We start from the raw sequence: 13326 nt of genomic DNA, 5'->3' as shown, positions 1-13326 counted from the left end.
AGCATTTCAAGTAATTCTACCAAATTATACCTGATTTTCTCTCCATGTGCTTTTTCCTACTTGACTTTTCTTTTAGGTTTAATCACAGGATTTTAAATGCTTTTTTCTCCTTTTCTGTAAATATTCAAACCACTTGGTATTATTTCTCCATTTTATTGTCGCAAACTATTATTTCTCTTCCCTTCAAAATATAACCTAAATCCTTAACACAAGGAAGATTAAATATAATACAATAGGGGTACATGGGTGGCACAGCTGGTTGAATGTCTGACTCTTGGTTTCAGCTCAGGTCGTGATCTCAGGGTCAGGAGATCAAGCCCTGAGTTGGGCTCTACCTGCAGGGTGGAGTCTGCTTAAGACTCTCTCCCTCTCACTTTGCCCCTCTCTGCTGCATGCATTCCCTCATATAAATAAATCAATCTTTTAAAAAATTAATAAATATAGTATAACATTACTCTAATTAAAAACTAAGTAGAAAAAGTAACTGCATCTCTCCTGGGAGAATTTCTTACCTTTTTGAAATTTCCTCTTGAGCCTTAGCTATATCTGCATTCATTTCACTTTGTGAGGGCAATGTCTTTAGCCCTAAAGAGGAAAATCAAAATTTTAAGTGTAAAATCACCCCATGGGGAACAATAATCCTATTAATAATCACTATGCCAGGGAGAACTCAAAGAAATACAAGATAATTTTCTTTTTTTTTTAAATTTATTTGACAGACAGAGATCACAAGTAGGCAGAGAGGCAGGCAGAGAGAGAGGAAGGAAAGCAGGCTCCCTGCTGAGCAGAGAGCCCGATGCGGGGCTCGATTCCAGGACCCTGGGATCATGACCTGAGCCAAAAGCAGAGGCCCTAACCCACTGAGCCACCCAGGCGCCCCACAAGATAATTTTCTGTACCCAAGTAGGGTATACTTCACTAGATCTAGTGAATTATCCCATTATCCTTACAATATGATATTAACAACAGTAACTTACTGTATTCTACTTTTGGGAGATATTTCTCCTATTCTGCCTTCTAACCAATACTGTCCTCCTCCCTAACATCATCTTCCTGATTGGGAAATGAAATAATGGACATGAGGAAATAATTAATGGCCCCACAAGTATATGAAAAATAAAGGAGGAAGTAAAAGGACAGGATGGGGAACCACACCCACATTTGTACTCTTTGTAACAGACTTTGTACCATAGGGAGAGAAGGAAAACTAAATTTTTTATCCCATTTTATGCCCAAAGACCTATAAAGGTAAGCTTTTCCCTATTCTGCTTGGATTCATCATAGTTTCAGAGGCAGCCCATTTCATCTTGAAATGAGAATAGCTGACCAAAAGAAAAAAAAAAAAAAGAAAAGAAAAAATGTTGGCATGTTTGTTCCTAATGTTAAGCTGATTTTGTCTAACCCTCAAAGTTTCACTCCTTGGTTCTGGTTCAACCCTTTGAAGTGATACTGAGCAAATCAGATCCTTCTGCCAGGGACATTCTTCAAACCTTCGAAGGAACTCTCTTATCTCCCCTGAATTTTATCTTCTCTAGGTAAACCACTCTGGCTCCTTCAGTTGTACTTCAAATGTCACATTTTCAAATCCCTTAACCATTCTTGTCTCTCTCCTTTTCATGTACCCCAGTTTCAATTTTTAAAAAATATTTTATTTATTTATTTGACAGACAGAGATCACAGTAGGCAGAGAGGCAGGCAGAGAGAGAGGAAGGGAAGCAGGCTCCCTGCCAAGCCGAGAGCCCATGCGATGCAGGGGCTCCATCCCAGGACCCCGGGATCACAACCTGAGCTGAAGGCAGAGGCTTTAACCCACTGAGCCACCCAGGTGCCCCCCAGTTTCACTTTTAAAATGTGTCTTTGGGAAAAACAAAATAAACTATGTCTTTGAGTATGTACTGACCAGTTGAGACAAAAATTTAAGTTCTTAGAGAAAAACAATTTTAAGTTCTAGGACATTAGAATTCTTTAATGCTGCTAGAGATAATTAAGCCTTTTAGGAGCCATATCATTTTCCTGACTCATATTGAGCCTCCCAAACCCTGAAGTTTTTTCTGATGATCTCCTAGCCAAAACTAAAAGAGGAGGAAAAGGGGGAAAGTCAGAATTTGAGAGGTTGAATCTTATATATTCTGGACTAGTCTTTAACCAGGTCTTAATTTTTGGCTGAAATCAAATCATGCCATTTCTATATATGCTCTTCTCTATAATGCAAGATTACATTCCTTTGCTTTACAAATATGTATCAGTTGTCTAAAATCTAGATGAGTGGATTCTAGTCTGCAGTACCATTGGAATCAATGAAGGAACATATTCTCAGAGATCTTATGTCTGCCACACTTAGATTTATAAAATAAATACCACCAGGCAAAGCATAACCATTTTGGGAAAATTGCCCAGGAGATTCCAATATATGTCTATAGTTATAAGTTATTACTTTACATTCACTCAAAAATAATTTTTGAGCATGAATTTTAATGGCAGGCACTGTTATAGTCACACATACTGTTTAGTTATTTAAAAGCAAGTACATAAACATAAGTAAACATACCACTAAGTAGTTAGGTAGCATGGTCACTTACCTTTAAATACTTGAGTGACCCAGCGTCCTTGCAGCTCTGAAATGGGCATAATGGCACCCAAGGGCTGGATCAAGCCTATGATTGCAAGAGTAGGCTTTTCCAGGTTAGGAGGGAAGACCTTTTTATATAGGGATATCTTGTTTTTGACTACTTGGACAGAATCTTCAAGGAAAGGGAAGGCAAAATTATAGCCTGTGGCAAAGATAACAGCATCAATGTTGTCCTCCCTGGAGCCATCTTCAAATATGGCAGCTGTTTCTGTGAATTCCGTCACGTTTCCTTTCACCTTTACCAAGCCAGAGATTATACGATTTGGCAGGTCATCATTCACTGTTGGATGTTGACTCAGAGGTCTGTAAGCAGTGATAAAGATCAGAAGAAGGAGAAATGAAAGAAAAAGAGGTATCAGTAATTATGTAAGTAAAATTCTAGTTTGATAGAGGTGGTTAAACAATATGCTAATGGTGTCCCTCTTGGTCTATCCATGAAATTTGGGAAAAGTCTAATGTATACCAGCTTGGCACAGATCAGGATCTCAGAGCAGACGTTGGGACCTGGATGTCATTGAAGACAGGGCACCTGGGTGGCTCAGTTGGTTAAGGATCTGTCTTTGGCTCAGGTCATGATCTCAGAGTCCTGGGATCAGGGCCTGCATCTGGCTCCCTGCTCAGTGGGGAGTCTGCTTCTCCCTCTAACCCTTCCCTGCTTGTGTGTACTCTCTCTCTCTCTCTCTCATAAATAAATAAAACATCAAAAAAAATAGATGACATTGGAGAAGTAAAAGAAGAATGGTCTTATTTGAAGAGTGTATATATGGTTTCTCAAGAAACAGTAGTAATATTCTCAGTGATATGATAAGGTCACAGGCCTATAGATTCTAGCCACAGATTAATGAGTCTGGAGAACTGAGCTGTCTGCATTCTATTGAGTCTCATTTCTAGTTTCAAAGGCCCAAGAGCTAGAATTAAACCATGATTTTTCAAACTGTATAATATATGACATGTATATAGTAATTTACAGTTAAAAATCGATTCTATATATATTCACTTATTTGAGTCTCACACAAACCCAATGAAGGAGGAAGGACAGGTATCATTATCCAAGTTTAGAGATGAAGGAAATTGAGGACTACAGAACTTAAGTGGCTTGCCCAAGGTTATTCAGACCAGGACTTTAGAATTTATCTCAAAATGGTTTACTGTGAATTCCTTTGGGAGCCTCTAAGCCTCTTAAGTAGTATTTTCCTAGAGACAGCATAGGATAAGGGTACCCCCCCAAAATAGGGTTTCCAGTGTCGTGGACCTTTCTAAAAATCAGTCTGGATCCTTGGCCCTTAGTTAACAGGCTCTGAGAATTCTCGGCCATCATATTCAGACAGAGCTGGTCTAGCCTCAGGAACATAGTCTCAAAGTATCACCCCACTGATCAAAGGGAAAAAATCTTAACAAAGGAGAAATTTCGTAGGTGCAACCTTATCCAACTGATCAAATTTAACATTAGTACAGGATAAACTCATATCATGTGGATGCTGGTGTGATCCACCAAGAAGGTACAATATAACCTATGAGTATTTGTGCCAAAATGTTTAACCAGAATATAGTAAAGGTGGAACAACTATGAAAGTCCAAACTTAGAGATTTTTCTGTAAAACAATTGGCTCAACTCTTTTATAAAAGTCTTTGTTGAAAAATGGTGAATTATTTCAGATGAAGAGAAATTAAAGAGACCTAACATTTAAATGCAATTGGCTAATACCTGGAAGGATCCTAGATTTAAAAATAAAAGAGCCATAAATATTTTGGGGACAATTTAGGAAATCTGAATATCTGATATATTAGATAATGTATTTTATCAATGCTGAATTTCCTGTGTGGTCTCTGTGTTATGTTTATGTGGGAGAATATCCCATTTCTTAATATATGTTGAAGAATGTAGGATAAGGTGTCCTAGTGACTGTGACTTACTCTGAAATGGTTCAGGAAAAAATATGTATGTATGTATCTATGGATAGATGGATGCTCTCTATATGTGGAGATTTATCTATCTGTAGAGAGGGAGAGAGAGAGAGGAAGCAAATACAGCAAACTGTTGATAGGTGAATCTAAGTGAAAGGTATTATGTGTACTCATTGTACTTACTATTTTGGAGTAAGTAAATCTGAACACTAAAGAAAATAAAGAGTTGGAAAAAAGCATTTAAAAATCAGCCTCTAGGGCGCCTGCGTAGCTCAGTTGGTTAAGTGACTGCCTTTGGCGCAGGTCATGATCCTGGAGTCCCAGATGGAGTCCCGCATCAGGCTTCCTGCTCGGCGGGGAGTCTGCTTCTCCCTCTGACCCTTTCCTCTGTCATGCTCTTTCTCTCACGTAAGTAAGTAAGTAAGTAAATAAATAAATCTTAAAAAAAAAAAAATAAAAATCAGCCTCTAGAAATGCTTTCACAGTCTACCTTCCTGCGTGAGGACTCCCATACTTCATACCCCCACAGCTCTCCATGTATTTATCATATTCTATTGCCTGTCTTCTCCTTAGAGTATTTAAGGTAAGATCCATTTCTCAAGTCTGACATTTATTTCTTGTGTAACCTCATAGAAATTAGTTTCTCTAAGTGTCAGTTTTTATATCTGCAAACTAGCAATTAAAAAAAATAGTTCTAACCTATAGAGTTGTTGTGAGGATTAAATGAGATCATATACAGAACTCAGTTAGCAATGTGCTTGTCTTATAGTAAGTCTTCAGAAAAGTAAGGTGTTATTATTTGTATTAGTATTACTATTAGGTCTTTAGTCTCTGTATTCTTGTGTGCAGTATAATGCTTGGCTCATACCAGGTGCTCAGTGTTTGTAGGATGAATGAATAATTTACTGCTATCTGCTACCATTTTATTGTTACTGGGTATCATGTAAAAAGAACCTGTGTTTGAGGAAATGATAAAATGGTTAATGCCAAGGAGAATCACAGGCTGATGATTACAGATCAGTAGATCTTGGACTTCTATATGGTGCAAAGTAGAAATCTGATTTCAGATATGTGTATTTTCTTTCTTTTTTTTTTTTAAGATTTTATTTATTTATTTGACAGAGAGAAAGAGAGAGAGATCACAAGTAGGCAGAGAGAGAGGGGGAAGCAGGCCTCCCCGCTGAGCAGAGAGCCCGATGCGGAGCTCGATCCCAGGACCCCGAGATCACAACCTGAGCCGAAGGCAGAGGCTCAACCCACTGAGCCATCTAGGTTCCCCAGATATGTGTATTTTCTTAATGTATGGGTAGAAGTAGCTCTACTGTTATCCCATGTGAAGTCCTTATTCTTGTGCATTGGCCATCACTGCCCTACTTACATTATGGCAACATACCTGTGTTTCGGCTTTAGGCCAAACATTTCGTGGTCAAACCTTTGGTTCAACTTTTTCTCCAAAAAACTGTTGACTAATGATCGACCACAAATCTTCGAAAGAAAGTATTTATATCGAGAAGAGAATAACACATCAAAAGGATATCCAAAGTCTGCTACACGATTCAGGATCCAAGCCCCTCTCCTGGTACTGAGGAAAACCTGGGGCATGGGGAAAAAATTGTTTTCTTTTGTCATTCTCTCCTCATAATCCTTTAATAGCACCCCACTCTCTTCAAGATTAAGTTCAAACTAGTTTGTCTGTCTTTTTTTATTTCCTGCAATTTTTCTTTTCAAACACTAAGTGTACAATTAAATTAGTACATTCACTGACCAAGAATGTGTCTTTCTCTCAACCATGACTGCATTTCTGTTTAATGTCATTATGCCTCCTTGAAAAGCCACCTATCCTTTTAATTCTCCAAAGCCTATTTATTGTCAAGATCCAGATAAGTGTGCCTCCTCCATAAGACACCACTGACCATTCTGCCTGACATTTTCTCTCTGTCCTTTGAACTTCTCTAGCACTTAACCTGTCCAACTCATTTAAAATCAAGGAGCAGTAGAACTGAAAGCAATTGGACATCATTTAATCTGAAACCCTCAGTCTCTTTTGCTTTGACATTATTTGCATATTACCAAAAACCCCTGTTATTTATCATTTATATGGATATTAAACTTTTTACACTCTTATTTCTGTCTCTGCAAATGTGTTTCTTCCAGAGTGGGAGGTACAGTGTAGACATCTTTCAGTCTCCCCAACCCACCATCCAACCCAACATCCAACCCACCATCCTTGTTGCTTCCATTTATTGAGAATTGTGACCTGTAAGTCACTGTGCTGGTCCTTTATCTATAGTCTCACTTAATCAATACAACAACCTCTTGAAGTAGATATTATTGTCCCCATTATATGGATGAGAGCCATGGAGAGAATGAATAACTTGCTGAAATCGTACAGTTAGTAAGTGGCAGAGTTGAATTTCCAACCCAGGTCTGATAACCCCAAAGCCTGTGCTTGAAGAAGTCTTGCACTGATTATTTTATGGAAAAACTGCAGATCACTAATAGAACAACAGGAAGCTGGTCAGTGTTTATGTGTCCTCTGCAGGCTAAATTCCACGCTCGGACCTGAGTTCTGACATTCAATTACCTGGTGAAAGTATTACTTTCTCTACAAAACTCTCTGGAGATAGTTTCCATAATTGTAAGGTATATAAGTAACTGCTTTATGGTCTTTTGTCTGTAAACTCTCATATAAAAAGGTGACCAGTCTACAGAGGGATAATAACATACTTCACTCATAGATTCTCACTGATGGTAACCTTACATGCTCTGATGATTAAGTACAGTTGAAAAAGTGTGCATGGTCTTAGAAATCACACAGGGTTGTGCGTAGTCTGTATAATTTTTGTTACATAAGTATGTGAGTAAATGCTCAGGGTCTCAATTAAAAGATTCCCTATGTATAAAGCAGTAACAATAATACATCACAAGGCTGTTGTGAGAATTAAATAGTGGTTCTGCAAAGGGTGGGGCATATAGTAAACACTCAATAGATGCCTAATGGCTATCGTCATATTTCTCATTTCAGTTTCCCATCTATAGCTTGCTTTAAGCAAATACCATATGTACAAATCTGGATTTATAAGAAAAAACGTAAGGACAGTTGTTTTATAAGAAATGAGTGTTTTCACAAAAACATTATACCACAAAATTTATTATACCAAAACTTCCTTGATAGGCTGAAACTTATAGGTCCATTAAATTTTTTGATCTACAAACAAATTCTAATAAATACAATTTAATATGTAAAGCAAAAAGTTAGAACCCAGCAATTGAGTTTCTTTGACTTGCATTAGAGGCGTGCTAGTGTCACCCCTGCCATGCAGACATGGTTGTGCCCTGAGTTGTCCCCAGGCCTTCTCAGACACAGCCACCTTATCTCCATCCACTCTGGATGCTTTGTTCTTTGGCAGTCTCTAGCTCCTCAGTGCATGGAAGGCCCAACTCCCTTATAACTGACCATTTGATAAGCCAGTGCTATTAAAGAAGACTCATGCTTTGGGTCACCATCATATACCTTACATACTCTTTTATCATAATACCTATATACATTTTTACACTTTTTTGTTTATATACCTATTTACTGATAAAACTTGTTGAATTAATTTATGGGGTAACATATGAAATTACTTTTGTGGTGATAGATGGGGATAATACTGAGAAGTGTTATTGAATAGAATTTCTGGATAAAGGTCATTTAACAAAGGTGTGGCATTAAACTTCTATTTTAAAAAAATTTTAAACATATATGTGGAGAAACACAGCTTAAGTAAAGTTGTTGGAAAATGACCATTTACCTATTGCCAATAAAGTTATTCAATAAAGACATGAATAACAAGATATAAAATGACATGTTTTTTTCTAGGAATTTATAATGAAGACATTTTCTTTCCAGATCAAAATATATGATACAAAAAACAAAATAGCTCAGGTCTTTTTTAACACTGGAGTGCAAATCGGGACCCAAAAAAACAAAACAAAACAAAAAAACTCTAGGTTGTAGAAATTGCTTTAGAGTGAATGTCATTCTGATACCTAACTGTATGCAAAGGCTGGGCTGAACTCCTTGCACATGCTATAACATGGATGCTTTTCATACTGATATCCACGTTATCTTTGGAAAGATTAGACTGTTTCTATTTTCCATTTGGGGAGTGAAGAGAAAAACTCCCTCACCATCCTGTGAATCCAAAGCCTTCCACTAAACGCCCGTGCTTTCCTTTATATGAGAGTGTGGCACTTCCACTAGCCTCAACAGGTGCCACACTCTGAATGCTGCATTCAACCAAGCTCCTCAAGCTACTGCTTGTTCTTCCAAGTCAGAGGCATACTCAGAAGAGACAGCTGACTGGGATCATTGGGATTCTGTAGTGTGAAGTCAACTGAATGTTGGGAATCTAACAGGGAATGTTGGCTCCATCATCTCATCGTCATAATGTTACCAACGAGGCAACGGAGCCAAGCCCTGCTTGCCACTGGCACTGATAGGCTGTGGGCAGAAGTATTCGTACTCTTTGTTGGGTCTACATACAGCTTCCTTGATGCAGCAAAGAAAATAATTTACTAATTCAAACCTGCTTGGCTGTGTGGCAAATTTCCACAGCCAGATCCCCTCCCGAATTCCCAATGCCAATTATAATGACTCTCTTTCCGGTGAAAATATCTGGATTCTTATAGTCTCGGCTATGGAAGTACTGTCCTTTGAACTTCTCAATTCCTGCAAGAGAAGGGAAAATAATTATCGGATGAGGTTTATCTGCTATTATTCGTGGAAACATCCATTTCGCTGGCAGTATGTAGAGTTTAAGCACACATCTATATTCCCCCCCTATTCAGCTACATGGTTGCCTTTCTATTTTTGCCTATTTTCTCATAGTCTCAGAGAAGAACCTTGTGACTTCCTTACCACGGATAGTCTGCTCACCTGAGGATCTGTTTGTATTTTGGACTTGTAGTTTCCCAAATCCAAACCACTGCAGAATACCTTTCTCTTTTGTCTTTTCATCTTTAAATACCTACTGCCATTTCAATTGGAGTACATATGTTTTCATATACTCTAGATTATACTAGAGTACTTTTTTTTTTTTCAAAATGAAAATCCAGGTCAAAAACTATAATTAAATTCTTTAAGTTTTCATTTCTTCCTTAGAAACTCAATATTTGTTTGTTCCCTTGATTGCTGAAAAAGTCCTTATTCAACCTAATATGGATCAACTCCCATGTTCTTTCTTTTGATCTTTAGAAAAACCAAGGTTATTGTGAAACCAAAGATAGAGCCCTCTGATTTTTCTCTAGGTTCCAAAACTAAGGTTATTTCTACCTCCCAAAGAGCACTAATCACGGTTGCCCCAACATCTTTCAGGGGAACATGTAGAATTAGGATAAGCCTTATCTCATCCTTAGGTGGGATCACTCAGGCCACAACCCTCCCTTTCCTCAGAGATCATGTCACAGGCATGGTTCAAGTGTTTCCTTCCTTGTAGGCTACTCACCAGAAAAGCTTTCCAAGGGTAAGTGAGCACTGGTATGATGGCCAGTGCAAACCATGACTCCATCAAAGACGTTTACCTCCTTTTTCCCTTCAGATTCTGTGATTACCTCCCATTGGCCTGAAGTGGAGAAATCAGGCCGCTTCTTCACACTGCACACAGTGGTCTGAAAAGAAAAGTGATAGCTACAGGACACTAACCACAGCCAATACAGTGGACATCTTCGTCAATATGACTCTCTTTGCAGAGTGTTACACAAAGGCCTGATATCACATAAGAGAGCTCATGCGGGGATCTTTGATTTTCGTATTCCACACCTAGGAACTTTTTTGTCTGGGGCTGTGGTCAGAGTGAGAAAACTCCCACAAAGCGGGAGTTTGTTTTATTTAGCTAAATAAAATAGTTGGCCCGTTAATGTTGCACTCTCCTCTGCTTCTAGAACAGTGCAAATCCCTCATTCTCTTAGACCATGCCCTCAGATGTCCTGTGACACTTGAATAGAACTTGGGTTTCCCCTGTGCTTCTAAGGCACTCCATGCACTAAATGCCTATTCCTCCTCTGGCCCCCAGACATCCTGGGACCCTCTGATATCTTCTTATCCCAAGTCCTGTTCTCACTCTAGGCTTAAACTTGTGACTGAGTCACAGGACTCTCTTTCTTAGAGTATCAAAACTTCTCAGTGACTCATATTTTATGTAAATGAATCTCTCTTTAGCTCCCATAAATGCCCATGTTACAAGTAATTAAGAAAGAGACTGCAAGGGGTACTTGGGTGGCTCAGTGGTTATGCCTCAGGTCATGATCCCAGGGTCCTGGGATCGAGCCCCACATCCAGCTCTCTGCTCAGTAGGGAGCCTGCTTCCCCCACTCTGCCTGCCTCTCTGCCTGCTTGTGATCTCTGTTAAAAAAAAAAAAAAAAAAAAAAAAAGGCTGCAAGATGGGATAGCCAGTGGTATGATTTTCGGTTTAAAAAATGGGTTATTCTTGGGGTGCCTGGGTGGCTCAGTGGGTTAAGCCTCTGCCTTCGGCTCAGGTCATGATCCCAGAGTCCTGGGATCGAGCCCTGCATCAGGTGCTCTGCTCAGTGGGGAACCTGCTTCCCCCTCTCTCTCTCTGCCTGCCTCTCTGCCTGCTTGTGATCTGTCAAATAAATAAATAAAATCTTTAAGATAAATAAATAAATAAATAAAAAATAAATAAAAAATGGGTTATTCTGTCCAGCCTAGGGAAACATTAAGAATGCATTGGGTGTGGTACATAAACCATGAATCTTGGAACACTGAAAAAATTAAAAAAAAAAAAAAAAGAACGTATTCCTATGTGGTTTTAGGGTCTCTGACCATAATGTCTTGGTGGACTCCTAGAGATATTACCTAGAGATACTCAAGCTATCCTGCATTATTTAGAGTTCTTTTCTGTAAGGTTCTTGGTTTTACACAGGCTTGTGTCTCTGCATTGGTCATCCTTTTATTCCTTCTTCATTTGGCAGATTCCTATTTACCTTTGAACATTTAGCTTACATATTATCTCCTCTAAGAAAACTTCCCTGATGCCTATTGTCTCATGCCCTAATGGATTAAGCACCGTTCCTCTTAGCTAACAATATATAAATCTCTATGGGACTTATTACCCTGTTACTCTTCACTTTTATTAGTTAAATTTACAGAAATTTTTTTTCTTCATTTTTTTACCTTTTTTTTTTTTAAAGATTTTTTTTATTTATTTATTTGACAGAGAGAGATCACAAGCAGGCAGAGAGGCAGGCACAGAGAGAGGCAGAGAGAGAGGAGGAAGCAGGCTCCCTGCTGAGCAGAGAGCCCGATGCGGGGCTTGATCCCAGGACTCCAAGATCATGACCTGAGCCGAAGGCAGCGGCTTAACCCACTGAGCCACCCAGGCGCCCATTTTTTTACCTTCTTAATGAGGCTATGAAATCGATTTTTTTTTTTTGTCTTTGTATCTCCACTGATTATTATGGTAACAAATTTGTTTAATGTGTTTAACAAGTGAAGGGAAGTCACTGAGCTATAAATGACTTACTTTGGAAGCTGTCACTGGATATTACCATTTTTTTTTGTTTTGTTTTTTTTGTTTTTTGACCCAGCACTTTTTTTTTATTAATAAATTTTATTTTTTTTAAACATATAATATATTTTTATCCCCAGGGGTACAGTTCTGTGAATCGCCAGGTTTACACATTTCACAGCACATACCCTCCCCAATGTCCATAACCGCACCCCCCTCTCCTAACCCCCCTCCCCCCATCAACCCTCAGTTTGTTTTGTGAGATTTAAAGCCACTTATGGTTTGTCTCCCTCCCAATCCCATCTTGTTTCATTTACTCTTCTCCTACCCCCTTAACCCCCCATGTTGCATCTCCTCTCCCTCATATCAGGGAGATCATAATTGTCTTTCTCCGATTGACTTACTTCGCTAAGCATGATACCCTCTAGTTCCATCCACGTCGTCGCAAATGGCAAGATTTCATTTTTTTGATGGCTGCATAGTATTCCATTGTGTATATATACCACATCTTCTTTATCCATTCGTCTGTTGATGGACATCTAGGTTCTTTCCATAGTTTGGTTCCTCAAAATGTTGAAAATAGAACTACCCTATGACCCAGCAATTGCACTACTGGGTATTTACCCTAAAGATACAAACGTAGTGATCCGAAGGGGCACGTGCACCCGAATGTTTATAGCAGCAATGTCTACAATAGCCAAACTATGGATATTACCATTTTATTATCATTGTTAAATTGTTAAATAGAAAAAGTCATGATTTAGCAGACTAATCAGAAGGTAGAAGGGAGGGGTGCCTGGGTGGCTCAGTGGGTTAAAGCCTCTCCCCTTAGCTCAGGTCCTGATCTCAGGGTCCTGGGATCAAGCCCTGCATCAGGCTCTCTGCTCAGCAGAGAACCTACTTCTTCTCCCACCACCACTCCCCCTCACCCCCCCCCACGGCCTGCCTCTCTGCCTACTTGTGATCTCTGTCTGTCAAATAAATAAATAAAATCTTTTAAAAAAAAAAAAAGAAGAAGAAGAAGAAGAAGGTAGAAGGGAGGTGGGGGTAGGGAATTGGATGCTGGTGGTCAAGAGGTACAAAATTCCAGTTATAAGATAAGTACTGGGGGTATAATAATGTATAACACGATGACTATAGATAATACTGCCATATGGTATATTTGAAAGTTGTTTTTTTTAAATTTTATTTATTTGACACACAGAGAGAGAAATCACAAGTAGGCAGAGAGAGCGAGGGAAGCTGGCTCTCCACCAAGCAGAGAGCCCGAAGCAGGACAC

General features: G+C 39.0%; 2 protein-coding genes across 5 annotated transcripts in view; one reads left to right on the top strand and one right to left on the bottom strand.

The window, feature by feature from the left end:
• CHD1L (chromodomain helicase DNA binding protein 1 like) overlaps window positions 1–13326 on the top strand; it is a 129754-nt gene that overhangs the window by 17616 nt on the left and 98812 nt on the right. The window lies entirely within an intron of this gene.
• FMO5 (flavin containing dimethylaniline monoxygenase 5) overlaps window positions 1–13326 on the bottom strand; it is a 29311-nt gene that overhangs the window by 3298 nt on the left and 12687 nt on the right. For all 4 annotated transcript variants that reach the window (XM_032848122.1, XM_032848123.1, XM_032848121.1 and 1 more), the window contains exons 4-8: window positions 10024–10186; window positions 9106–9248; window positions 5928–6127; window positions 2580–2932; window positions 513–585 (exon numbers count right to left, since the gene is read on the bottom strand). In XM_032848122.1, coding sequence (XP_032704013.1) covers window positions 513–585; window positions 2580–2932; window positions 5928–6127; window positions 9106–9248; window positions 10024–10186 — 932 coding nt within the window. The remainder of the gene's footprint in view (window positions 1–512; window positions 586–2579; window positions 2933–5927; window positions 6128–9105; window positions 9249–10023; window positions 10187–13326) is intronic.

This window comes from Lontra canadensis, unplaced genomic scaffold, assembly GCF_010015895.1.
Source record: "Lontra canadensis isolate GAN:19392208 unplaced genomic scaffold, GSC_riverotter_1.0 scaffold200, whole genome shotgun sequence".
Lineage (NCBI taxonomy): Eukaryota > Metazoa > Chordata > Mammalia > Carnivora > Mustelidae > Lontra > Lontra canadensis.
Note: the sequence above shows the minus strand (reverse complement) of the source record. Positions and strands in the feature narration are given on the sequence as shown.